Source organism: Schistocerca serialis, chromosome 9 (genome assembly GCF_023864345.2).
Source record: "Schistocerca serialis cubense isolate TAMUIC-IGC-003099 chromosome 9, iqSchSeri2.2, whole genome shotgun sequence".
In the NCBI taxonomy this organism is placed as follows: Eukaryota; Metazoa; Arthropoda; class Insecta; order Orthoptera; family Acrididae; genus Schistocerca; species Schistocerca serialis.
The window spans coordinates 98,475,413-98,502,811 of NC_064646.1; the positions used below are offsets into that span (position 1 = coordinate 98,475,413).

The 27,399-nt window shown below is 37.8% G+C and overlaps 1 protein-coding gene across 1 annotated transcript in view; it reads left to right on the plus strand.

Annotated features, from left to right (window-relative positions):
• LOC126418680 (signal peptide peptidase-like 3) overlaps window positions 1-12,914 on the plus strand; it is a 69,909-nt gene extending 56,995 nt beyond the window's left edge. The window contains exons 9-11 of the mRNA XM_050085572.1: window positions 2,217-2,500; window positions 7,150-7,294; window positions 11,065-12,914. Of these exons, the coding sequence (XP_049941529.1) occupies window positions 2,217-2,500; window positions 7,150-7,294; window positions 11,065-11,133 (498 nt within the window). The 3' untranslated portion in view covers window positions 11,134-12,914. The remainder of the gene's footprint in view (window positions 1-2,216; window positions 2,501-7,149; window positions 7,295-11,064) is intronic.
• The last annotated feature ends 14,485 nt before the right edge of the window (window positions 12,915-27,399 follow it).

Sequence of the window (27,399 nt, forward strand, 5' to 3'; positions counted from 1 at the left end):
GACTTGACTGAGTAACTCTTTTCACCAACTAGTCTGCATTTCTTTCACAAAATAGTGAATGTACTAGACACGTGTAGCGTGCTCTGATTGTCAAAAGACTTGAGTCAAGTGTTGTAAATTTGTGACATTTTTCTCCATGTAGAAATAAAATTACTTAAGTTCATGGGTCCACCTTTAAAGTAAATTTTGGAACAGGCCTGACCAAGATTTGTGCTCCTGGAGCACGCTCGCGTTCTGCGAGTACAGTTTGTTCTACTCGGTGCTCTGGTTTTCCCAACCATTGCACTCTTCCACTCAGGTGTGGGACTGAGATGGCAATATGCCAAAGGCTGCACACCTGTGAAACTTAAAACATGTTTGCAATGCGGTGCAACTACTTCTAAGAGTCGATCATTGTAGCACAATTTTATAAGTGGGATTTTATCACATGTTTATTTTCAACTTTTGTTGCCAAACCAGTAACTTCTATTACTTCAGTAAAGAAGTATATTAGATAGTGGTAAAACGGTCAGCAGAATTACAAAAATCTTTACATACAGTCTGTTAACAGTAAGTTGTGGTGTATATACATTTATGCCACATTTGGATTTTAGAATATGTAATATACATGGTCCTATGGTTTGTGATATAGTCAAACACATGGAGTTATGCAGACTAAAATCTTTTGAACTCTAACATTGATGATGGGGCTTCATCAATTCCATAAGAGGATTGGGGGGGGAGGAGGGGGGGTCACTCATGTATGTTGAATCAAACACTGAAATAAAGTGACTGGCCAGTGCAGTCGAGGATACTGCTCCTCACCCCTTGGCGCCACTCAGAGTGCTAGGCAGGAGTGTGGTCAGAGCGCTCTTGCTTGTAAAGCACTTTTTGGCCAGGCCTGTTTAATAATGTGTTAAGAGGCAGTTGTGAGAATGCTTTTTGAATGTTTATGACTGCTTTTTGTGCACAGAAAATTAGGATTTTACCAAATAATGCTGTAAAATAAATAGTTTTGTTGCTAATGAAAATATGAGAAAAATTACGAGTGTTGTCCAGAAAGTAATGCACCATTTTTTTCCCTTCAAGAGTTCTGCATTGAACGTAATGAGAATTAGACACAAAATAATGATGTTTTATCTACACACCTTATTTTTCCATGTAATCTCCATCCCGTTTTATGGCCTCCATCCAGCGCGAAACAAGAGCGTGTATGTCCCATCGGTACCAGTCCTTGACCTAGTGGTGGAGCCAGTGCTTCACTGTGTGAACTTCCTACGCTGATTGACAGATGCAGTGCCAAATACCAAGTCATAATGTGTCTGTCCTTGAGAATGACAACATCAGCTCACTGCAACATGTCAGGTGTGACAGCCTCCCCGACCACTGCAAATCGCAGAATTCTGATGACCTCACCCTCTGTGCCCAGTGACTTCTGTTGACAGCAGATGCTCCATAGACTTTGCACAAGCATTTGTGAATATTCCCCACAATTTCTTTCTCTGCGATGAGAAATTCGATGATGGCACATTGCTTGTAATCACCTACAGACGCTATTTCAAAACTTGTCCTGCAGCTATGTTATCCGTCGGAAGTGATGGAAACGTGGCGCTTTCACCCGGGAGACTTCAAACAATACATAAGTAACGTTTCGCATTTGTAGCATTGTTTTTGGCTGAGAAAAAAAATGCAGTGGATTATTTTCTAAGCAACCCTCATATTATAGGCTTCTGCATTTACAGCCAGAAGAGATTTGTCTTTTTTAACAGTTAAAATAACATGCTAAAGTAGTTTCTAGGCAGATAGCTGTACATGAATCTTGAAAAAGCAATTAATAAAGTAATTTTCTTAGATGTGTGACTTGGTGACCAAGTGGGTAAGTGTCACACTGCAAATTCAAGGCTCATAATCTGATCTGCAGTCAGCCCTCTGCTTTTTCTCTGTTGCAAAAGATCAAGAGATTTCAACAGCTAACCATACGTATTGTGTGTGAAAAATGGCAGGGTATACTTTGGTTCAGATTAGGTATTAAGTTTTAGGTTCTGTAACTAGCAGTTCAAAATCTCAAAGCTGAAGAACGCAGTGCTATAAATCCTCTAACAGGACCAAGTATTGTAGTTTTGTTACAAATTGTTCAGTTGTACCTTAGTTAGTTTTTATTTCCCCAGTGATTCATATGAACTTTATGTTCTGTAAATAATTAATAATTCTGGCCTTTTTCATGTTGATGTTTCAAGGTTGCTACACGGCCAGCAGAAAACCCAGTTGGCCTCGTTGCGCGAAAGCTTCACCTGGGAGGAATGGGAGGAGTGCGTGAAGCGCCAAAGCTCTCTCTGCCGGGGAAACTAGTGTTCCCATCACTCCACCATGCTGGCCACTTCTCTATGCTGGGCCTGGGAGATGTGGTCATGCCGGGTCTTCTGCTCTGCTTTGTGTTGAGATATGACGCGTATAAAAAATCCCAGCTGCTGCATCTAGCTGACACGGGAGTACCACCCCCAAGGCAGTTCAGTAAACTGAGGTATATTCGCATCTGTAATCCAAATATGGCTTGTACCAGATTCATAGATTTTTTTGACTATGCGAAAGTTGAACAGCTATCTATCATTACAAATTAAACCAAAATGAGGTTATGCAACCACTCACCTGCAGCTGGTGTGTGGCACATAGAAACATGATACCAAAGACCCTCTGTTGTTGCGTGCTTCTGTATGTCACTCATCAATCAAGTACAGTTGATTTATGGTTGATTTCCTTATTTTTGTGTGTTGTTTTCTTTCTGTAACTTATGTTGTTGTAATGTGACACAACATTTACAGTGGAAAGTGCGAACATTACAGTATTTGTTTGGAGAACAGTTAGTAGACAATTAAAACAGCTGAAAGAATTCCTTCTTGAGTAAAAGGAAAATAAAATTGTCTTGAACTGAATAATTAATTCTGTAAGTGTATTCTATTTACATTAATATTTTGTCTCGTTGTGAAAAATTTATTTCTTTTGGTGTCATGAAAATTCCACTGTGTCTTGAGATGCTCTGTAGTTGATTCATACAATATAATTTTTCTGTTCTTTTACAATATTATGAAAAAGGAAGTTGCTACTCACTATATAGCAGAGGTGCTGAGTTGCATATGGGTGCAACAAAAGATGTCACAATATAAGCTTCCGGCCAACAAGGCCTTTTTCGGAGAAAAACAAACACACACGACTGCAGTCTCTGGCAGCTAAAGCCACACTGTGTGGCTTCAGCTGCCAGAGGCTGCAGTCATGTGTGAGTTGCATTTGTGTGCGTGCGTGTGTTGTCTATTTTCGACAAACCCATTGTTGGCCGAAAGCTTATATTGTGACATCTTTTTGTTGTGCCTATCTGCAACTTAGCATCTCCGTTATATTGTGAGTAGCAACTTTCGTTTTCATAATATTGTTACATTCTGTCCTGGATTTTCCTTTGTTTGACATTCTACTCTTTTATTTCTTAGTAGTGTGCCATTTTTCCATGATGTGACAGTGATACAGCATTTAGGTGGTATAATCTGTTTTTGTTGGTACTTGGGTAACCATGAGTTCACAGTAGAATTAAAATAGTTTTTTTTTTTTTAGCCTGGACTAGTTTGTTTTGTTACAGTGCTCTTAAGAAACAAACCTTTAGCAGTTGTTACACTATTATCCGTCTTTCTTACTCATAGAGCACTGTATCACCAAGAAATGCAGCAGATCCTGTGTAGTATTTGAAAATTTTGAGAGAAGTACTGGGATATTGGAAATTTGTTTTACATGTCTGCAAATACATCTGTGTTGTTGTTATATCTTTGAGAATTTCAGTGTGTGAAGAATGACAGAAACCTGCAGTGATATGTCTGGTGAATATAGTAGCCATTGTGTACAAAATGTAGGTGCTATAAAACAGTGTTTTTTTTTTTGTTTTTGTTTTTTTTTTGTCTAAAAGTAATGGTCTATTTACACAATAATTAACTTTCAGAACAACCACGAAAATTGAATGACAGTGATGTCATCAAATTGACCAATACTTAAAAACAGATCGTTATATCCTGATGGTTTGTAAATTTTAGATATAGTGGACACGCTTGGAGTGGTGGCATAATTTGTCCGGATTTACAGTGCTAGTCTAGTTTGGTGGTTTTTGCATCTGTTTTCAGAAGTAATGTAGTAGTTTATAAATAACTGTCCTGCTTTGTTGTAACATTTGATTTTATCTAAGTTATGAAGAGTCCACAGTATTGTTTAGTTGTGGCCAAGGCAAACATTTAGTTCCATTTTCTCCCGTTTTGCAAATGATGTAACTTGTTGTGTCATATTGCTACTGAGAATTAGTCCTCCAATAACACTTATGTCATGAATAGCTGTTTCCTCCATAGTTGCCGTGGTGTGATTACTGGTAAAGGACAGAAATGGCTTGAGTACAAGGCTAATGTTGAGAGAAATCAAGGTGCTGCATTTACATCAGTGCTACACTGGCTTGTTTCCTACCTGCTACAGATCCATGATTATAATGAGTCTGACAGTGGCAGCACTGTGCTCGCTTCCTGTGTGTCATCTCATTCTCTCTTACTGACGCATGCAGGAGTGTAGGGCTTGCCGTGTCATAGTGCAGAACTTGAGTGCACAATCTTACTGTTCTAAAGGACAATATGATCGATTATTGGGATCAGATGACCACAACAAAGTTATCTTTTGTGAGACTGTGGAGGGTGTAAGATGAAAATTAATTGATGCAGTCGACACAATTGCAGATGTGCCTCATTAGGGGAAGAGTGATGTTCGGAATAAATTCAGTGCTATAGTCCAAACTTCAGACAAGAAACGTAAAAATCTCATCCAGTGCCAACAAAGGGTTTTTATTCTTGTTTGTTCCACCTCCCACAAAAGAGAACATACGTGTTCCATCAACTGAAAACTGGGGGCTCTGCAAAGTTACTCTGATGCCCCTGTGACCAAAAATTGTGCTATTTCTGTAATTTCTCGGTCATGGCAACTTGGTTTGTGGTCTAATGATGAGTTGTTTAGCTTTTTATTCTTTTCCATAACTTTTTCAAAAACTGCTGTGAATCTATTTTAATAGTTAATCACCATGTAGAGAGTACAGTTCATCCTCGTGGCTGTTTTCTTTTACTGTTGTCACAGACTCGGTAACGTGGCAGAAGTGTGTGGCCAACGTAATTGTAATTGTAGTGCCCAGGAGTTGTGTATGTAGTGGCAGTGATGCAAGTTCCCAGTTGTACTTGCAAACTCGTGTACTCACTTCCCATTCTATGGTGATAAAGTCCACTTCTGACTGACAACAGTCTACAGTGGCAAGTTCTCAGTTAAATGGGCTGCAACAGAAACTTGCAAGTAAAGTCTCCGAATGTAAGAACACAACGGATTCAGAGATGACACCATAGGACCCATTGGCGATATTAAAACATGTGTACAGATCTCTTTTCTGATCTCCGATTATTGGAAGAAAGATATTTCTGGAATGAAGGTGAACAGAGGATGGGGATGAGGAATTATTAAAAGCCTATCAGCTGGGACATGAGAGAGGATCATAATTGAAGGGAAGTTGAAACTGAATAAGACAACTTTCAGTATATAATTTGGGCTTGATCTGGGCAGTATAGGGTAGATTTGGAAGAAATACTTCCATTTAAGGGAGCAGGTAAAGGACAGCTGATTCTCGATAAGTGTGGTTTTAAGATAATCTCAGTTCCAGATTTCTAAACCTGTGCTATGAGGTAGCTATCTGTAGAGCTGCTTTAGATATGTTGCTTTTGGCCAAAGCCTTCATCAGAAAAGAAAACACACACACATTCATACAAGGAATTGTATTAGTCATACAAAGGGTGGGAGGAGGGATCTATGTGGGAGACTTGTTTGTGAACAAGATTTTTGGGATAGTTGTGGGAAAGGAATGCTTGGGAGAAACTGTTGGTGTAGGTGTCGAGAAATTCAGTGGTGGAGAAGATAAGTTTGCCATGGATACCTGGTCTGTAGGAAAAAGGGCATTTGATATGTAAATGCTGTTGCTTATTGGTTGTTTTTGTATGGACTGTGGTTTAGATTAGGTTTAAGTGAGTGGAGGTCAACGTGCAGTAAGGTGAATTTTAGCTGCATGCTGACACCTTCATGAATTCGATCAACATAAAACATCCTCCCCCCCCCCCCCCCCTCTCATTTTTCATTATTCTTTATTTGTCAGATAGTTATAATTTTTAATAATGACCCCTTTTTCTATCCTAATTCTTAACTGCAGTATTCATCTCTTCCAACTAAACTTTACTTTACTTGATACTCTGTCCTTATGTCTACACTGAAGCTGACACACTGTATCGTGTCTGACCTACTCTTTCTGACATCTCCCCTTTGTCTTCGTGGCAATAGTAAATCTTGACATGTACAGCGTGCTCATTTTTTTGGCATATAATTCAATGCAAGACATAAAATTGAACCAGTGTGTTCCATTAGGTAACAACTAATATTTATCATGGAACAATGCAGTCTTATCCTAAGAAAAAGATTGGATGAATAACTATGACACAGTTAAATTGTAAATGCTACAAACTGTAAGCTGGTTTGAACCCACTTTAGGAAGTTACTTTTCAACTATTATAATGTGTGTTACTGCACATGTGGGAAATATCTTGTTGATAATGTTATGTGGTTTTACTGAATTGGACTTTTTTTGGTAAATCCTGCTCCATTAAGTACACAGAAACTTTTAATTTAATAGTTAGGTTATAATTAATACTAGCATAGTAATACAGTGATATTTCTTAGTATATGTCATTGAAATGTGTTGCAAATAAATAAAATGTATGTCACAGAATACATGGAACTTGCAATATGAGTATTCTAGATGCCACTCAGTTGAAGTTCATCACTGATTTATATAGCATTGATCTTGATGTGCCAGCACTTTGTTAGAGTGTTGGAATACACACACATCTTGAAATAACACTCAGGACCTATGAAATGATGCAGTATGAAGTCCTATCAGTTTTTATAGATAATTCTTATGATAATCTGTAATAGATATTCAGCTCAGAAACAAATAGTTTTCCCATTATTAACGAGATATGTGAGTAGATACCGTGTAACAACAGTTTCAGATTTGTTACATTAATTAGTGTTAGCACCTTGAGTCTGAAGTTTGAATGTTACATGTTTCAGCTACTTCCATTGCTCTCTGATTGGTTACTTCCTTGGTTTGCTGACAGCAACAGTGTCATCGGAGGTGTTTAAAGCTGCGCAGCCTGCCCTTCTGTATCTTGTGCCGTTTACGCTGTTACCTCTGCTCACAATGGCCTATCTTAAGGTACGTATTAATGCAACAATGTATGAAAAGCATAGATAGCTGTCTGTGGCTGCAACGTGTGTGCTTTCTACTTCAGAAGAAGGCCTTTTGGGAGAGATACTAAAATGTGTAGCAATCTCTGTCTGTGATTCAACATCTCCTCTATTGGTGAGCAGCAGTCTATCCTTTCCGAAATACTGTTTTTCCATCCTGAACTTCCCATTGTTTGTTATGTATTAATTGAAGCTGAGTTGTGGTCACAATTATAAATTACTATATTATCAAACATTTATTTTTGAAACTGTGACTAGTTGTTTGAGTATAGATTTTTGCAACAGAAGGAAGTTTCAAAAGTTGTGAGAGCATATGAAAAATACCATTTAAATGTCATCTAAAAAGTACTCAGTAAAAAAGTGTGGCTCTGAAGATAAATAATTAGAGAAAATGCTGAAATTATTTATTTATTCATGTGCTTTGGTTTCTGTTCCACAACTTATAATCCTAGTTTACTGTAACTTCTTGCTTGTGGTTGACACTTTTATTTTTGCAATAGTTTGCCATAAATTCAGATGTTTTCAAACTAACTGTTTGCAGTAAAAAGAAAAGTAATGAAAGAACTACATGTTCATTGGTATTTGTAGATTTATTTATTTATTTGTTTTACAAAAAATTACATATTCCTTATGTTGTACATTTCACCTCATGGAACTTTTGTATAAAGAAATATTGTTGAAATATTGTTGTTTGATAATACCCAAAACTTCGTTATTCATGGAGATATAGAAGTAGCTCATCTGCACCAGTGAGGGGTTGGCATCTAGGGACAAATACAGATGTTTGTAGGAAAATCCAAGTGCCATGCGTATACACATCCACAGCACCTGGTGAATAGTGTAGCAGGATATGTATAGACATCCATAGCAGTGAAGGGGTTAAGAGAGTAAGGAGGATGGTTATCTGAGCTAAAGAGAAGCCATGGGATATAGAAATTTGCTGACCTATATAACATTTAGTTGATACAACACGGCATCAGGGTCTTGGTGATTTGTGTATCAAATGAGAGTGCCTGCTAAAATTAGATGAGGAGCTAAAGTGATTGCCGTTTATGAATGGAAGGCATGTTTTAAATATCTTATTACAGAGCACAGGGAAGAGTTTTGAGAAGAGCAGAATGAAGTGGAGAGTTATCCTGTGCAAGAGGTGGCCAACAATGAAGTTTATCGGGCCCTTCAAAAATAAAAACAATGGAAAGGCAGCTGGTCATGGTGGCATAGTAGTGAAATTATTGAAGTATGGAGGACCTAAAGTGGTAATAGCACTTGTAACTATTTTTAATAAAATGGTTTAGGCAGATGAAGTATCTCAAGACTGGAAAACATCTTATATTACTGCCATGTATAAGAAAGGTGGCAGGAGAGATCAGACTAATTACAGAGGAATAAATGTAATGGCTTAAGAGTAGGTTGCTCAGTAGTATAGTAAAGAATAGATTGCAAAAGGTTGTGAATAAATGTAATGTCTTAAGAGAGGAGGTTGTTCAGTAGTATAGTAAAGAATAGATTGCAAAAGGTTGTGAATATTATTGTATCTAAGGAAAAGTTAGGTATCATTGCTGGGAAAAGCTATGTTGATAACCCCCTTTGGTGCATGCCATATGTGCAAGAAAATTATCACAATAAATTGAGATCTCTGTTGATTTAGAAAAGATGTATGATTCTGTGCAAGAAAGTTACTATGGGCAGCATTGGAAAATGTTTGAGTGGATGATGCATTAATAGAGTTGGTGAAATGGGTGTACCACAAATATGAGGAAGTTGTGAAGTTTGGTGGGAAGATATCAGAAAGTGTGAAAACAAGTAAAGGCTTAAGAAAAGGATGTTCTAATTACCAGCCTTTTGTAAGTTGTATTTAGAAGTTGTTTTTGGTTATTGTAATAGACAGTGCAAAAGTTTTATCATGGCAGTACAGTATCAGCGTTTACACTAATTACTGTTTGCCAACGATTGAGTACTTTTGGCTCTGAATTAGGTGTGAGAAAATTAGTGGATGCTTATAGACAATGGTGACTAACAGACGTATGGATAAAACAGAATATTACTTTGGAAGTGGGCAAACTGAGGATTTTGATTGTGAGTTTGGCTGGGTAAGAAATGTTTTAAGTGTTCAAGTATCTGGGTTCACTAATCAGTAAGATCAGCCACTGTGAAGTGGACATATCCCACAGGTTAAGTCAAGTGAGGGTAGCTATTAGATCATTAATGGTATCTTTTGGCGTTTCACACACTTCCTGGCGAACAAAGAAAGTAGTGCTGTATGCTGTGGTTGGAAGCATCCTGACATACAGTGGAGAGTGCTGGACATTGAATGAAGACAAGGGGGAGGGGATTGAGGCTGTCTGAATGGACGGGTTACTGTGGAGCATGAGGGTAACTTGCTTGGATTGACTGAGAAACGAAAACGCAAGAATGCAAAGGGATGCTGTGGAACCAGTCACAGATAGGATTGATGCTAGAGTACTGAAATGGTATGGACATGCCTGATGGATGGAGGAACAATAATAGGTGCAGTGTTTGTGCAATTGGTGTCTGCCATGGAGGAGGAGCTGAGGCAGTGTGGAGGCAAACTATAGCCAAATCCATGGAAAGGAGAGGTCTATCAGAAAAAGATCATCAGGATATACGTCTGTGGCATCTAGGACAGGCAACTGCTGATTAGTGGAAATGCCTGCTAAACTAAAAGTAAGTACTTTACACAACAAAGGAATTATTTAAAATGAGAAAGTGAAGAAAGTGTTGATATGGAAGAGATTGAGCATTAAAAACAAGAGAAAATAAGTATTTGTGTGTATTATCCAGAACCCATTTTTAATACAAGCAAGTCCACACTAGATCATAAATTTAGTCTTCTTTTTTTCTTCCCCCAATGTAATAATTCTTTACACTGTATCTGCCCCCCCCCCCACCCCCCTTCCTCCTCCACCCATCTCTGTGCCACACCCTTTGTGTCCCATACATTATCACATCAGATTTCACTTCTTTCACTTCGTATTCCCACTTGAGTGTTCACATAAATAGTCTTCATTGACAGTTTTCTCTAGCACAGTTCATAGTGTAATAATTTTTTGCACTGGAAGTGATATCATCATGACCATATGTAGTAGTAGTAGTAGTAGTAGTAGTAGTGTAGTGGTGGTGGTGGTAGTGGTAGTGGTGGTGGTAGTAGTAGTAGTAGTAGTAGTAGTAGTAGAAACTGCCTGTTGACTTGTGTCTCGGATTCTTTAGCCAATGTCGGCCGAAGAACTCGCGACAGAAACCAATAGGCAGTTTGTCAACAAGTGGCCATGAAAGCCTTAACAATTCTGTAAATATATCTGGCTGTCCTCGGAGAAGGATACCATTCTGATTTAAATGGTAAATTTCCTAGAGTGGTTAAGTAGATACTGCAATGCCAGTTATTCTAAAACTTGGTTTGAGAAACCGTTTCTGTAAGACAATAGAAATGGAACCATAGAACAATGGAGTGGGGTGCTCATAACTTATCTTACCTCTGCTTCAGACTACAGACATGAAGTAGATATGATTATTTCATTATTTGCAATTTTTGGCAGATACCTATACACAGATCTTGTAACGTCCTGGCAAGGGATGTTCCTCATAACTGAAAATATTAATAGAATAGTTTTATTTCATTATAAATGAACTGATATTGATTGCAAGCAGTAATAAAGTGTTTTGGCTAGAATAATTACTTGTCATCTGGAACTGTTTTGAAAGAATGGTATTTCATTGCAGGGTGATTTACGGAGAATGTGGAGTGAACCGTTCATCATACACCCACCATCAAAACACTTAGAAGTTTGACATGCCAAAGTGCATCTTTGAATCTTACTGTTATGGTGGGTAGGCTCAGTGTTGTTATGGAAGTGTCAGAAGATTGGGATCAACTCTCAATGGTTAAGTGTCAAGCTGTTATTGCTGCATCTGTCACTGTCTGTGTTAGAATGTGAGATTCCTCAAATTGTGTGTTCACTACATCAGTGTTGGACGGAGTTTGTTACTCCACTTAAGACTTACCACTAAAGTATTCATTGTTTGCATCTCGCTGTTGGAAGTGAAATGAAACACAAGCATATTAGTGATTATCATCAAAGACTACACCATTTGACAACTTTGCTGTGTGTCATAACAAATGACCTTGTTTATTTATTCTACATGTTTCATACAAATATGAAATACTGTTCACCCGGCAACATGTTACCGGTATGTGTGTGCGTGTGGGGTACTCCTAGTCACACAAAGAGGCTTAACCGAGTTTCTTCTCTAACCTTTACTTTTTATTGCTGCAGGATGTCCTCCAGCTACTTAACAATATTTGTGACTGTATTTTGCTGCTTGGATGAGATTCATGGTGGTTTCTCATTGTTAGATCAGTATTATAATAGTGCAAGATAAGCAGATGTGGAAAGAGCATTGTTTTTGTTTACCTGTTTTTTTTATTTCTTGAAAGATTTGTTGGTACTGCTATTGTCACATGTACAAGCAATAATAAAAAGGCCATTAAAAGTTTTGTAATAATTGCTTTAAGTTTGCTTTGTTTGTGTCTTACAAAATATTGAAAGTTGATAATATTGAGAGAGATTTAGAACTACATTTCAAAAAAGTCACTCACTGTAACTTGTCATTTTGTTTTGTTTTCAGAGCGGTGTTTCTTGACAGGTATACTGTAGACAGCAAAAATGTAACACATTATTAATTCAAACTGTTCAAGAACCAAATCTGTTTACAGTTTAGAATAGATGTATTTGATTTCGCATTCAGTGTTTGGAGCACTTAAATTTTGAAGTTAACTGGGCATTGAAAACATTTCTTTACTTATCCAGTTAACTATGAGATGAGAAGTTATTACAATATTATGTCATATTACTTCAGTTTTTCAGCTTCTATATTTTGTAGTTTGTGTACAACTTAAAATTCTGTTCACCAGGCTGTGAGTGTTATTACCACTGTTTCTTTAGAATGTAACCAACTATCCATGATAATTTTCTTGTTTCTTGTATGTTTTATGAAATGAAGATGACAGCTAAATAGGGAATCCAGACCAGTCTGAAGATGAACCACACAGAAGTATAATCATGGTAGTTACAGCAATATTTACTCTGGCCACCCCCCTCCCCCGAAGATATATACATGGAAGATGACCTTATTCTGACTCTTGTTTCCCTGAATTGTTTATTTTATATTGAAAAACAAAGTTACTTCAAATAAGTTACCTTGTTGGTAACTTCATATTGAAGTCTACATTTAAGTGAAACAATGCCTCAAAGTTGTTATGAATAATGCTGATGGATTCTGTGCTCAATAATTTTGTCAGTTTTGCCAGCCTGGCATTCAATAACAATTGGACTTGGAGCTTAAACTGTACAGATAATGTTTGTTTTTAGATTATTTCTTATGGGTCACAAGGACTTCAGACACTTAACCATAAATTAAGACACTATATTGTGTGATTTGGCAGCTTCTGTATGGTTCATCTGAACAGTGGATAACTTGGTTGAAATCTTTTTGACACCTGATTCTTAAATTTTATTCTGATTTCAGTTTCATGTGAAAATGTTCTAATAAATGCACCCATAAGTATTTCACTGACAGATTTAGTTATATGGCTGCAGGCTCATGTTTTAATTGATCTTCTGTTGCCCCATAATCTTATGTGAAGAATCTTGTGTAACTTGAGCATTTGAACTTTGTTTCTGATTTTTGTGTGTCAGATGTGTGTTGCTGGAGGCTTTTGACTGACATATTTGTTATCTATTTTATGACAAAACTTCCTTTGATAACAACGGTAATGAACTCTATATCTTGCAGATGACACCATCTCTATTATTGTTACCATATTGGTAGTACCAAAAAACTCAATGCTTCAGAATTTTTGGGAAGAGAATGTTATGTAAATTTTCCATTGCTTTTTTTTCTCCCCAATTAAAAGATTATTGTAGTTTATAATGATTGAAGAGACTGGTTGAGTGGTTATAAATTTGTGCCTCATATTGATAGGTTGTGAAAATTGTGCTGAATTATTACATTTAATTTTTTGTGTTTTGGGAATTATGCTGTACACAAATTTATTTGCATAAAAGAGAAAGAGATTAAAAATATTGAACAGCTCCAATTTCCTAACTATTCACATTTCTACATATTATTTTTGCTGTGTATTTCTGTTCAACGACCAAACAAAAATTTAGGCAGTAAAGTTGTGTTGATGTTTGTGAGAAACATAAAATGGCATTGTTTTTTAGGGTCTGAAGTGCATACTTGGACTCAGTTCCCCACTGTTTCCTCCACTATACCACTGACATTGCTGCAGCTGTTTCATTTCTAATCATTAGTCCTATTTCTTTCTTTGACAATTTTAGTACAGTTGTAATCTCCGGGCACATATTGCATTTAACAGCATAGAGGAATACTTTCTAGAAAATTACTTACTTTTACGCATTTGATTGATCTCATTCTTAAATTATATAGCACAGTTTATTGTTTTGTTCATATTAATTTTTTATCATTTACATTTTATATTTCTAGGCTTCATTTCATATTGTTTGGTGCTGAATGAAATTTTCAGAGTGAAAGAAGTGATCCAAGGAAATTCCATTCCACCAAAACTGCACTGCCACTCTGGAGGAAGTTTTGCATTCCTTAAATTGAAAAAATGAACAGGGAATACATGTTAATAGAACATATCTGAACAATGTTCATTTTGATAATGACATTGTATTGTGTGCTTCTATTGCAAATAAATTACTAGTACAAAAGATGCAGGAACCTTAATAGCTCAAGTTTGACATTGGGCCTGAAAATCAATTACATAAGACAAAAAACCTGCAAACAATGTTGAAAAAAAATTGTACAGCTTAACAGTGTCATCATAGAACTAGAATTATTGAGAACTGATTGAACTGATGAGGTTTTCTGTTTAGGAGAGATGATTGAAGAGTTTGTCACATTGGCAGACCAGTCATTAGAGACAGAGCACAAGCTCAGATTATGAAAGGATGGGGAAGGAAATCAGCCATGCCCATTTCAAAGGAGCTGTACTGGAGAAATTTTGGGGAATCACTGAAAACCTAAATCTGGATGGCTGGACAGGGATTTGAACAGTCATCCTCCCAAATGTGAGTTTAGCTTGCTAACCATTGCACCACCTCATTTGGTGAAGATGACAGCAAAAGAAAAAACCAGAAAAGTCAAAATGGCCCAAAGTGCTTTTTGTAAATTAAATAGTGTTTTCGAAACTGAGTTTCTCATGTGTCTGAAACAGAAAGGGCACAATCAGTTCATATTTGTGTGCTTTAACATGTACTTTAAGTACAAAAAAATTAGAGAACTGAAGTTCACTTAATTGGTAATGGGGAATTGTACATCAAGAAGTAGTAAGATAAGTTAAGGGAAAAAAGAAGCAAATGGATCAGTGCAGTTCTTCGTTGAACTTCAAGAGAGAAGAAGACACAGGCAACAATTTAACAGAAGGTGAGTAGGTGGCATTATAAAACACGTAGAAGTAACTTGGATGCATATAACTAAAATATTAATTTATGTAAGTTTTAAAGGCTATTGAAGATTTCCAACAGGACAATAATACAGGATTCCCACACTGCACTCCAGAGTTATCGGGTGACATTAGGACTCATACTCACTTTTTAAATAGAAGATAAGCTGAACGTAGGAAAATAAGACGCAATCATATGTTTATAAATTGGTATCGGTACATGAAGATAATTTAATGAATACTTCAAGCTATGAATGAAAGAAATTAATAGCAACAATGTAAAAGAAGTGACAGACAGTCAATGGTAGAGTTAGCTTTCTAATTCTCTGCCCCACACAGTCTATTTGCTTTCCATTTTTTCACTCACACTGATTCAAAACAAGGCCTCATCTACCACAATTTTGCACATGGAGTAACTGGACATTAAGATAGATATAAAGTTGGACATAGTTTTATTTAAATAATGACAGTTGGCTACTAGGTCCTGAGCTCTACCCCCATTAACACAATAAACTACGCATGAATTGTGGGCATTTGATATTTTATTTTTCACCACAGCACTTTCTTGCTAAAGTATGATGCTGAAGTATAGTATTCTTATCTTAATATTTTCCAACATTCTTAGTCCTGAAAACGATCCAGTAGCCCAGGATGTATCACCATGAGCATAACTGGTGCTGTTCCTTTTGGAAGCACAAAAGTTATTTTGCTGGTCCTTATCCTGCCAGTATTTATAATGGAGATTTAAGAGAAGGGAATAGGCTCGTACAGCAGAAAAGTAATTTTAAAGATTGCGTCTAAGGAACAGCAGGAACTGATTATCAAAAATTGATCTTAAATTGCTGCATATTAGCTATTTATATGTACTACCTCCACTTCTCCTCTTTCACACACTCCAGTAGCAGCAAGACCCAGTAGAGCTGCAGCACAATCAGGGAGGCGGAGGGGGGGGGGGGGTGTATAATCATCATTGTTATTCTGTTGTTTTCTATGATTTTTGACAGTACTTTTTCCCCAAACTGTCTCTGATATCACATTTTATTGCTTTTAGTCATTCCATTAAAGTGATGTGTAGTGCAGAAATTATGTATTCACCACAAGTAAATGGGAGGTAGAAGAAAAAATGGGTACTTGGAGCAGAAAAAAGCCGAACTCGAATAAAAGAATGTCAAATGACTGCTGAAATATTGTTTGAGTGCAATATCCAGTGGCAATGCTTAAAAATGTGCTACGGTGAAGTTCGCCATTAGTAATCATTTTTAGAAATTTACACCTGTAGTTATCCCTTCGTCAAAGGTTAAATGCTGATGGAAGACCATGTTCAGTAAATTGTTAGGAAGGGTGAGTCAAAATTAGCTTACACATTTCAAATATTACCGATTCATGTAATTATACCACATTAGAGAGAAAATTGTATTGGCAAAAAGGAGACTGTTTCTCCAACACATTACAATTTGTAGTTGGTGTACCACATAGCACACATCAAACCAATAACAAAACAAGTCATAATCCACAGTGATATCTCCTGTGAAGCACGTGTAAACATCCTGTGTGAGGATTGTGTTCACATTTGCCATGTGGCAACAGTAATTGCAATCTGTTATCATCCTGTGTGTTTATTCTTTCATCAGTTGTTAAGAGAGAAGCAGTGGAGTTAAGAGATGTGGTCTCAGGTAGAGTACAGAAAGTATTGTGTTCATGATTGTATAATTTCTACACCAAGATTATTGTGTGTAACAATCTGAAATTTCCTGGCAGATGAAAACTGTGTGATGAACCAAGACTCAAAATCGGGACCTTTGAAAAGGTCCTAAGTTCGAATCTCAGTCTGGAATGCAGTTTTCATCTGCCAGGAAGTTTCATATTGATGCACACTCTGCTGCAGAGTATAACTCTCATTCTGGATTATATGATCTGTTCTTAAATTCGGTGTTTGCAAGAAAAAAATAAGTGGTGTTATGTCGCGAATAGTAGAAGATAGAATTAAAATCATGTAGGCTGTAGGCTGGAAAATTATTGCTACAGATCAAGCGAGGCGGACGTGACAAGACTATTTCATGTGTAATGTGTACTCGACTAACAAGAGGGACTTATGCAGTATCACGAGGCTCAAGCACAGTTAGTGGCAACCCTTGGACACAGCAAACAGTGGAGAATGGCTAGTTCATCACGTAGGCATCACATGCTGCCACGTGACTAGCCTACTCAGGGCTCAAAGTTCGGGGGTGCTAGAACCTTCTAGAACAAGTGGTGCCGGGTGCACTACCCCCTATAAAAGCGGATAGCCGCTAGATCGAAGGACAGTGATGGAGTGAGGTACCTAGGACGCCGGTCCATGTTAGTCAGTATCGGGATGCTGCAAGAGTTGCAGGAGAGTATTGAGCACAGCAACAAGTAGGGACTGAGGCTGAATCGACACAGCTGACACTTAGTCTGGTGCGCTCGCCTCTGCTGTATTAGGACTTCGGTTTGGGAAGTTAGGGATGGCAACTGCATAGCCAGATAGACAATCATTGGAGACTGTATATAGAATCTTATTTAAATCACAAGTGCCAGGGGTACTTCCAGTATAATCATTCTATACATCGAGTGTTCATACATGAAAGCTTCCCTAAGATCCTATCCGAGTTCCGTACTCTAGCTCACCTTGCAGCCTTCTCTACCACGGAGCAGTGAGGAGTTGGCGGCCCACACTACCGAGACCTCATGCCAAGTAAGTTCTCTGACGCGCACCAATGCAGTCCTTCCACTCCCTCTCCGGACACGTCAGTGGGACACGACAGTTAGTAGAATAGGGGAAAAAATGCATCTACGCAAGATCCATGAGAAACCATTGGCGCCTTCAAGTCACTGATACTTTGGTACACCGTAGTATACACTTCAACAGTTGTTGTAGACTGTTCTTACTGAAGAAGTCCTGCTATCTGTAGTTGAGACTGGATCTAAGTCTGAGAGCATACTTATGCTCCAAATAATAAAAGACTGGTTCTGTGAAAAGTTAAGTGTTTGGTGATGATGCAACTTGTAATTCAGGAAATATGAGTATACATCATGTACACATGTGCCGATCTCTAAACACACAATCAGGTTTGATGCATTACTGTACAGGGTGACCTAAAAGTTACTTAACATTTGAAAATTCAGTATTTTGCAAAATAGTGAAAGCAGGAAATACATACTTGAAATAACATGAGTTTGTTATTGAAACAAGAAAGTGCACAAAATGACCAACAGATGGCACTTCATATAATAAAAAGCAATAATTAGAATAAAATCTTATTTTTATAAAAAATAATGTTTTTATAAGAAATGATCGACATGTCGGCCATCATTCGTCAATGGTACCCGTAGCTGAGGGACAATGTTGTGACCAGCACTGTTCAGCATATCAGCAGGTATAGTGGGAAATTGTCGTCAGATGCTCTCCATTGGAACCCGTAATGAAGGTGGAAGATTGCAGTAGATGTGCGACTTCAGGTAACTGCAAAATGAATAATCACACGGATTAAGGGCTGGGAGCATTGGACACCAAGCATGACAGACTTGGCAGCTCACCATGTATCCTCACTGAACGATATGCACAAGAGATCTTCCACACGAGTAGCAACATAGGGTGGGGTGCTATCCTACATAAAAATTGCACCTTCCAGCAGGTGTTTATCGGCCAGGTAAGGGATGATCTAACTCGCTCTCTCACTACAGCTCATTTTATGCAAGATTCTTATGCGGCATCACCAACCTGTTGCTGTCCAGTGCCATCTGTTGGCCAGTTTTTTCAATCGTTTTTATTTGCAATAAAAACCCGTGTCATTTCAGGCCTGTGTGTCAATTTTTATCTCTACCTACATTATTCAATTAATTTGTGCATTTTCAGATGTTAACGGCCTTTGGGTCATGCCGTAGATCACTAAATCACCATCTGTGCTATTTGTGACCAAAGGTTTATGGGCAGTACCTTCATTGAAAACACTGACAGGCTACTTACCTTGTCATTAATAACAGCTCTTCCAGGGGATCCAGTTGGTTAGTGTGGCACCTCTGCACATTTTCCCTGCAGTGTAAATAATACCTCAATGATTTCTGGTCTAAGTGAAGGTACTGATTATGGAGCTCATGGGGGTTTAGAAAAAGAATTGCTGTCCTGTCTGCTTGTTGTTCTAATCTCCCCCTTCTGAATGTTTGCTTACTGGATTCCATAAAGAATAACAGGTTTGTGTGCCTGTAATATGTCACTTTAAACAGTAGTAATTTGATGTGTCTTTTATCCCCAATGTGGGCAACCCATCTTAGTGTGTGGGATTGTTAATAGTGTAATGGTCACAATGTGTGATCCATATCCGAAACATTCTGCTGTTTTCTGGATCTGAACTCTCTTCACTGTTGTAACAGCATGCCATGTATGAGCTATTCATTTCCCAGAGATATCTTTCTTCCCCGTCCAGATTCATACATATGCTGATAACTGGGCTGTTTGACACATTGTTCTTAACTGGGTTGAGCTCAATGGAACAGTGACAGTTCTAGTCGCACAAAAGGGAGTTCTGCTGTGCCTCCATGCATCCCGTGAGTCTGCAATCTGTATAATTCATTTCCAGGCTCTGTTCTACTCACTTGTGACTCAGTTAACTCTGACTATTTTTTGTTGATATTACAATGTGCAGAAACTTCTTTGTTTGATAGCTACAGTATGACATTATGGAATGAAAGTAAGCTAATTGTGTGAGTCTTTTCATTTTACATGTCTCTCTAATAATAATTTAATTGCAAATAAAGATCTGTTCATTCATTTGGCAATTTGTGGTATGTCACTTGTGACTGAATTTTGTTGTCTACTTGTAATCCAGTTGTAATCATCAGCATTTAACAACACCAACTTTTTCTTTTTGCACATCTTCATATTGTATACATATTTCAGGTTGCAGTTTCTTGTGTGTTCTGATAAATGTTGATGAGTGGGTTAGAATTATGTATAGAGGAACATGAAAACTTAATTAGCAATGCTTAACACATTTAACACCTGATAATGCTACTGAAATGTCATTGTTATATACAAGGAGACTCAAGATACCTAAGAGGATTGAAGGAATGCCAGATATAACTATTTTAAAAAAAAAATCTATTCAATAAGAGGTGGCAGAACACACACATCAAAGACAATTTTAATTGGCAAGCTTTTGGAGCCAGTGGCTCCTTCTTCAGGCAGAGGGGTTGAAGGGGAAAGGAGAGGGGTGAAGGAAAAGGACTGGAGAGGCCTAGGAAAAGGGTAGATATCGGGAAAGTTGCCCAGAGCTGTGGGTTGGGGGAGACTTAATGTACAGGATGAAAAGGAAAGACTGAGTCAGGAAGGGGAGATGGATATGTTGGGAAATGTTATAAAGGAGGGCAGGTCACAAAGGTCCCAGGTTGAAATGGACCTATCTTTTATAGGACATGGGGTGGGGGACAAAAATAATGGGAAAGGTGCAATGTGGTAGAATTAGAAGTCAAAAATAGAACAACAGGTAAGCAATGTACAGCTTTAATACAAGTGAGAAGTAAAGATGGAATAAGGGGAAGTGAAATTACCTGTGCAGTTTCAGTAACCATTTCACTGCATTCTTCAGTTCTTTTTGGAATTGTTACTGTGAGGAACAAACCAAGGTTAGACGTAAGTAATTCTTATCCAAAGACTGATGTAATGCAGCTCTCTACACTAGAGTTTACTTTTTAAGTCTTGGTCTACTGTCCACACTTCCCATCATTATGTAATTTTTACTGTCCACACTTCCCATCATTGTGTAATTTTTACTGTCCACACTTCCCATCATTATGTAACTAACTATTCCTTGGTGACATAGTGTGGTCTACAAAACTCTCCTTTTGATCAAGGTGTACCATAAAGCTCTTTGTTCCCAAATTTGATTCAATGTCCCATGTTTAGTTATTTAACCTGCCCAGCTAAGCTTTAGCACTCTCCTGTAGCCCACATATCACACTAGTAAAAGGCTACATTCCAGACAAATACCTTCATAAAACACTTCCAAACACTTACATTTACACTTGGTATTAACAAATTTTTCTTCAGAAATGCTTTACTTGCCTTTGCCGGATTACATTTAATTTCCTCTTTACTTCGACCATCATCAGCTACTTTACTACCCCTCTATCAATACTCATCTAATGCTGGGAAGGTGAAAGGTCAACTTCAGTTTATTGGAAGGATTTTAGTAAAGATTGGTTCATCTACAAAGGAAACCGTGAATATAACACTAATGTGATCCATTCTTGAGTACTGTGAGATTCCTTGAGATCCCTTCCAGGTCAGAATGAAGGAAGGTGTTAAAGCAGCTCTTAGGTGAGCATTGATCAACATTCAAATATTATGGAGATGCTCCATAAACTCAAATGGAAATCCCTGGAGGGAAAATGACCTCCTTTTCATGAAACACTGTTGAGAAAATTTAGGTAATAGGTATTTGAAGTTGACTGTAGAAAGATTGTACTGCTGCCAATGGATATTTCATGTAAGGACCATGAAGATAAGAGAAATATAGAGGCATTAAATAGTCTTATTCCCTTGTTCTATTTGTGAGTAGAACAAGAAAGGAAATGACTAGCAGTGTTACAAGGTACCCTCTGCAATACACCATACAGTGGCTTGCAGAGTTGAATGTAGGTGCCTCATTTCCTAATATAATTTGTCAGCATCACTTGGTTTAACTCTACTGTATTCTTTTAGCAGTATTTTATTTTTGTTGTGTTCATCTTACATCTGCCTTTTAGGGCACTGTCCATTCCTTTCAGATGCTCTTCCAAGTCCTATGCTACCTCTGACAGAATTAGTGTGTTATCTGCAAACTCAGCATTTTTATTTCTTCTTCCTGATGTTTATTCCAAGCTGCCGCTTGGTTTCCTGTACGTCTTACTCACTATACAGATTGAAGAACTATGGGGATAGGTTGCAACCTTGTTTTGCTCCCTTTTCAGCCACTGCTTCCCTTTCGTGCCAATCAACTCTTGTAACTTACACTTGGTTTCTGGACAAGATGTAAATAATCTTTTGCTCCCTGTATTTTACCCAGCTACCTTCAGAATTTTAAAGTGTGTTTTCCAGACCAACATCAGTGAAAGCTTTCTGTAAGTATTGATATGATATAAATGCAGCTTTATCTTTCTTTAACCTATAAATCGAAGGCTCAGTATAGCCTCTCGTATTCCTATATTTCTCTGGAATCCAAACTGATCTTCCTTGATGTCAGCTTCTACCAGTTTGTCCATTCTTCTGTAAATAATTCATGGCAGTGTTTTGCAACCATGTTGCATTAAACTGATAGTTGTCAGCACTTGCTTTCTTTGAAACTGGAATTAATACAATCTTCTTGAAGTCTGAGTGTATTCCACCTGTTTCATACATCATGTATATCAGGTGGAATAGTTTTGTCATGGCTATGTCTCCCAAGGATATCAGTAGTTGTGAAGGAGTGTCATATACTCCAGGGGCTTTGTTTTGACTTGTAGCTTTCAATGCTCTGTCAAATTCTTCTCTCAGTGTCATACCTCCAATCTCACCTTCATCTACTACTGATGCCCTTTCTAAATATTGCCTTCATGTTCATTTCCCATGTATAACTACTGTATATACTCCTTCCATCCTTCAGCATTTCCTTCTTTGCTTGGGACTGGTTTTCCTTCTGAGCTCTTGACAGTCATTCAGTTGCTCATCTTTCCTTCCCAGGCCTCTTTAAATCATCCTATAGGTGGTATCTACCTCTCCCTAGTTATCCATGATTCTGTAGGCTTATGTTTGTTCTCGAACTATTCCTGCTTAGCCATTTTGCCCTTTATGTCAATCTCATTTTTTAGTTTTCTTTATTAACTTTTTCCACTTCATTTGCCACATTTTTATATTTTCTGCTTTTATCAGTTAAATTCAGAGTGCCGTGTAATATCAAAGGATTTCTACCAGGCCTTGTCTTTTTACCTATTTCATCCTGCTTTGCTTTTGCTATTTCATCTCACAAAGCTAGCCATTTGTCTTATACTATATTTCAATCAATCAGTCATTGCCTAATGCTCCCTTTGAAACTCTCAACAATCTCTTTGTTCTCTGCTGGCCGCGGTGGTCTAGCGGTTCTGGCGCTGCAGTCCGGAACCGCGGGACTGCTACGGTCGCAGGTTAGAATCCTGGCTCGGGCATGGGTGTGTGTGATGTCCTTAGGTTAGTTAGGTTTAAGTAGTTCTAAGTTCTAGGGGACTTATGACCTAAGATGTTGAGTCCCATAGTGCTCAGAGCCATTTGAATCATTTTCTTTGTTCCCTCCTAGTTCCAAAATATATGCCTTACCGTTATGTAATCAACCTGAAACATTCCAAGATGGAACAGTTTTGGCATCATTGGTATGCTCAACAATCTGTAATTCTATGGAAATGTCGTCTACTCCAGGTGTCTTGTTTCCAATGTTTTTCTTTGAATGATCTGTCAAATTATTCTTCTTCTCTTAATAATTTCCTGTCTGTCTGCAGTTTCTTCAGTTTAACACATTGCGGTCGGGCCGCATGGACTGCTGCAATCTCTTAGAAGTCGTACACTTTTGCACCTTTTTTGCATGGCTCGTGGTCAAAAGATAATGAATAAAAGCAAAACCTTTGAACTGATGTTTGTATTATCATCATATATCTCAACATTTGTTTAAAGTTTTTTGAAAGATGTCTCATATTTACAGAATCATTATATTTTGAAAATTAGAAGATTCAGAGATAGGAAAAAAGTTTATAATTACAATAAATCAGAATTTATTATAAAATAAATGTACCAAACTATTTCATTGTATTTATACAATTCTTTTCATTGAGCAAAATTTGACTTTGTGTGACATTGCTTGAAACAGGTAGACACAATCCTACATTACATTCTTCACACCACCATCTGGTCTCCCTTCTCACTCATTTGCCAGTACTGCAAGCATTATTCTCAGAGCAAACAATACAGTATCTTGATGCATACTTCTTGCTTGTTGTTGATGGGACATGAGTGGGGGTATATGCCTTGCTGTTAGCCTGTTTGCTGCTGAACCCCACTTTTCATCTTCCTTTAAAATGTCACCTGATTTCTCGAGTATTTGTTTTCACAGGTTCACCATAAAAGTAAACAAGCTGGTTCATTTGTGAGAGACAGGCAGAAGTGTCTTGTACAGAATGTAAGAATTGACCACGCACATCATACACAAAAAAATACCCTTTTCCACCATTTCATTGTTCATCGTTGAAAATAATAGGTCACTAGCTGATCTCCATGATCAACAACAGTTTTATTTTTATTATAATCAAGTATGAGATCAGGCTTCAGTTTTTCTACCATGCCAGCCTTGGATTTTGTCTTTGTAACACTGCTTGTCATTCTATGTTTGGTAGAAAGGGCAAACACATCCCTAGTATCTTTCCAGTGAAGTGCTAGCACGGAATTTTTTCTCTTGAATACTATTTCACCTCTTCTTACCTTATTCTGTTTGAATTCCTGTCAAAGGCCTTTTCTGTTTCTCATTACTGTGCCAACAGTAGATGTGCTCTCATCAAACAATCTTTCAAATAATGAAACCGGTCCATATACAGTGTATGACCCTTATGTAAATAACTGTTGCACAAATTTAGCACCACTGAATCTGCACTGTTGTCTTTTTCACCTGCACTAGTGTACACTTCACAGTTCAAAACATATCCTGTTGCAGAATCACTTGTTTTGGTGCCTTTTTTGAGTCACCTAGCACTAAGATGAGGCAGGAACACCATCTAGCAGCTGTCCGATGCACTACAAGAATGAAAAACTCAACTCCAGACGTCACTGCACATATATAATGTGCAGCAACCTGAAATAAAAATCAAGAAGGCGGTGCTCGGAGATTCTCCCAGTGCGGCCTGTTATGGCAATAAATGCGCGCTCGTAGTTTCTATGGGCAGTGATCGAAATGTGTTAATATGCAGTTTGTACTCAATAAATTATGGCCAGAGTCCACATCTGCCCCTGGAAATGTTTTGCAGCTTAAAATCTCATTTTGAAATCTGTCATACAGCTATGTGATTTATTTGAAACTTTCTAATATTGCCAGGTTTCTTCCATGTAGACAACCTTCTTTCATGATTCTTAATTTAAGTCTTAGCGACAATTAAATTATGCTCTGTGCAAAATTCTACCACACAGCTTCCTCTTTCATGCCCTTCGCCAGAAACAAGTAAATGCCCTCAGTCAGTACTACCTGATATGAAATCAGTATTGCAGTCTCCACATGCAGTGATTTGCCACTTACTTACACTAACTGTGTCATTTCTAATTACTTAAGCAAATTTAAAATTTTCTCTGTTTGGGGAGGTGGGGGTTCTATTTGGTCACAACCATAATCTTGTATGTTCCCAAGGCTTATTACTGAAGTACTGTTCTCATAAAGCTGTGGAACGTAGTACTTGTTTAGGTATATGGCGTGAGACTTCATTCCAATCCACTTTTATTAATACTAATGCTTGCAGATACATTGCAGTGTCTGATACCTGTGATAACTCATCGTTTCTCTATAACTACAATACAGAAATGTGTAAAATGTTATCCTAAAATGCTTAACACGAACCTACTAGTGGTCACATTATGTTCATAGGAGGAAATGTTGTTAACTGGGTTTGGCATGTGTATTTCATCATTGTGAATACGACATTATTTAATGTTCCTCATCAGTCCACAAATATTCAGATGCTGTAATAAAACTTGATGTGTATTGACAGAATTGTTGTGACTGGAATAATTATTTCGGACAAGTGCTTAAAACAGTCAACTAATGGCTTTATACTATAATTTATCTCTGGTATTTCCTCAAATTGATTGCACCACAAATGTCTTTCAAAACACATTTCTTTCTCTCCTCCCCAACCTGATAAAGGTCCTGCTCTAATAGGTGCAACCATTCGTACTTTATCACTCACAACAATCTACTCCCTTCCACTTAGATTTTTTGCTGTTGTCCTAGAGTTTCCCCAGCCCTTTATCGATAAGGTGAAAACCATACTTACTGCAGTCCCACCTAATGACAGAAGTCAAGTGATATGGATCATGGTTGTTCCAAACAGTTATAAATTCAACTGTCTTTACCAGGCCATTATATGTGTAGAATACTATATGTAGAATTATTCACCTGATCCCTTACTATCACAGTGTCTTATTATGATATATGTAAATAGTGATCCTAAACAAAATAATTTTGCCAACATGTTGAAACAGAAGTTTACTCCAACTGTGTATATTCCAAAGGATTTTGTATCAAATTCCATCTTTCGCATGTAAGAAGCTTTATATGTAACATGAAATACCATTTTGGTCACTTTGACGGTGATAATGTTCAGTAATCAACCGTGAAACAAATAATTTGTTATAAATTCTTGTAAAACAATTAGCCAGTCTCGCCATCTGATATTCAAGAAATTTCAAATTTCCATCTGGTATGCACAGCAGATGCCAAGTGTTGTTATTTGCAGAAATATCTTTAGAAACACACAGCATCTGTAAATGAACAGTTATGTCTTATTCAAGGAACTCTTTTAACTTCTGTGGTTTCAGCAGTCAACACAGCTTTGGTGACGGTATAGCAGGTGACGTAACCAGCGCAAACTGTTATCCCTCAATTTCCATTTGTTGACTTATGGAACCTCTGCAAGAAGTTGATTCCAGTTCTGTGAAACGGCACTGTTGCAGGCAGGATTGGTACTAAATGTGCTGGAGGTAATTGCAGCACATGCTTCTGCCATTGGTGTTCTTCTCATAGTGTCTTCGGACTGGTAGAGACTTGGCCAGTAATACCTGCATTTGATTCAGTCTGAAGTCTTCACAAATCCCGTGTGAGCAGATGTTGGTCTCTTTAGATGATCTGGGATAATGATTTACCATTTCTGCTCCATTGGATTATAGTTCCTCTTAAACAATGTTTCATTTATTAATTGGAATCCTCCTCTGACTGATTCCTCATTCTTCAAGGCTTTTCAGCAATGCTGGATCTCCTCTCAGTTCAGCATAGTGTCATTTAAGGCAGATATGACAGATTTAATCTATATTGCTGTGTTCTGCAAAGGATTCTTTGAAAAGCAATCAGCGTCATAGTGTTTGCATCCATTTTTGTATACCATTGTGACATAGTACTCCTGAAGCCTCAATGCCCATCTTTTGTCATGTAACCTGACAGTTCCTTCAGGCTTGTCAGCCACCACAGAGAATGGTGATCTGTCACAATTTTGAATAGTTTGTGTAATAAATGTGGCCAAACTTGATGGCCGCAACAATTGCAAGGCACTCTTTCTTGGTTGTAGAGTAGTTCTTCTCAGACCTGGAGAGTATTCGGAAAGCACAAGCTATCAACTTTTGAGCACCTTCCTGAATTGATACTAGAACTGCACCAATCCAATAACCGCTAGCATCAGTGTGAAGTTCTGTCTTACCATTCTCTTCGTAAAATGCTAGAACTGGTGGTGATGATAGCAACTCCTTAAGGACAAGAAAAGACCTTTCATGCTCCTATTTCCAGGAAATTCTGGCATCTCCCAACAATAGTTCTTGCAGGGGACCCACTGTGGTA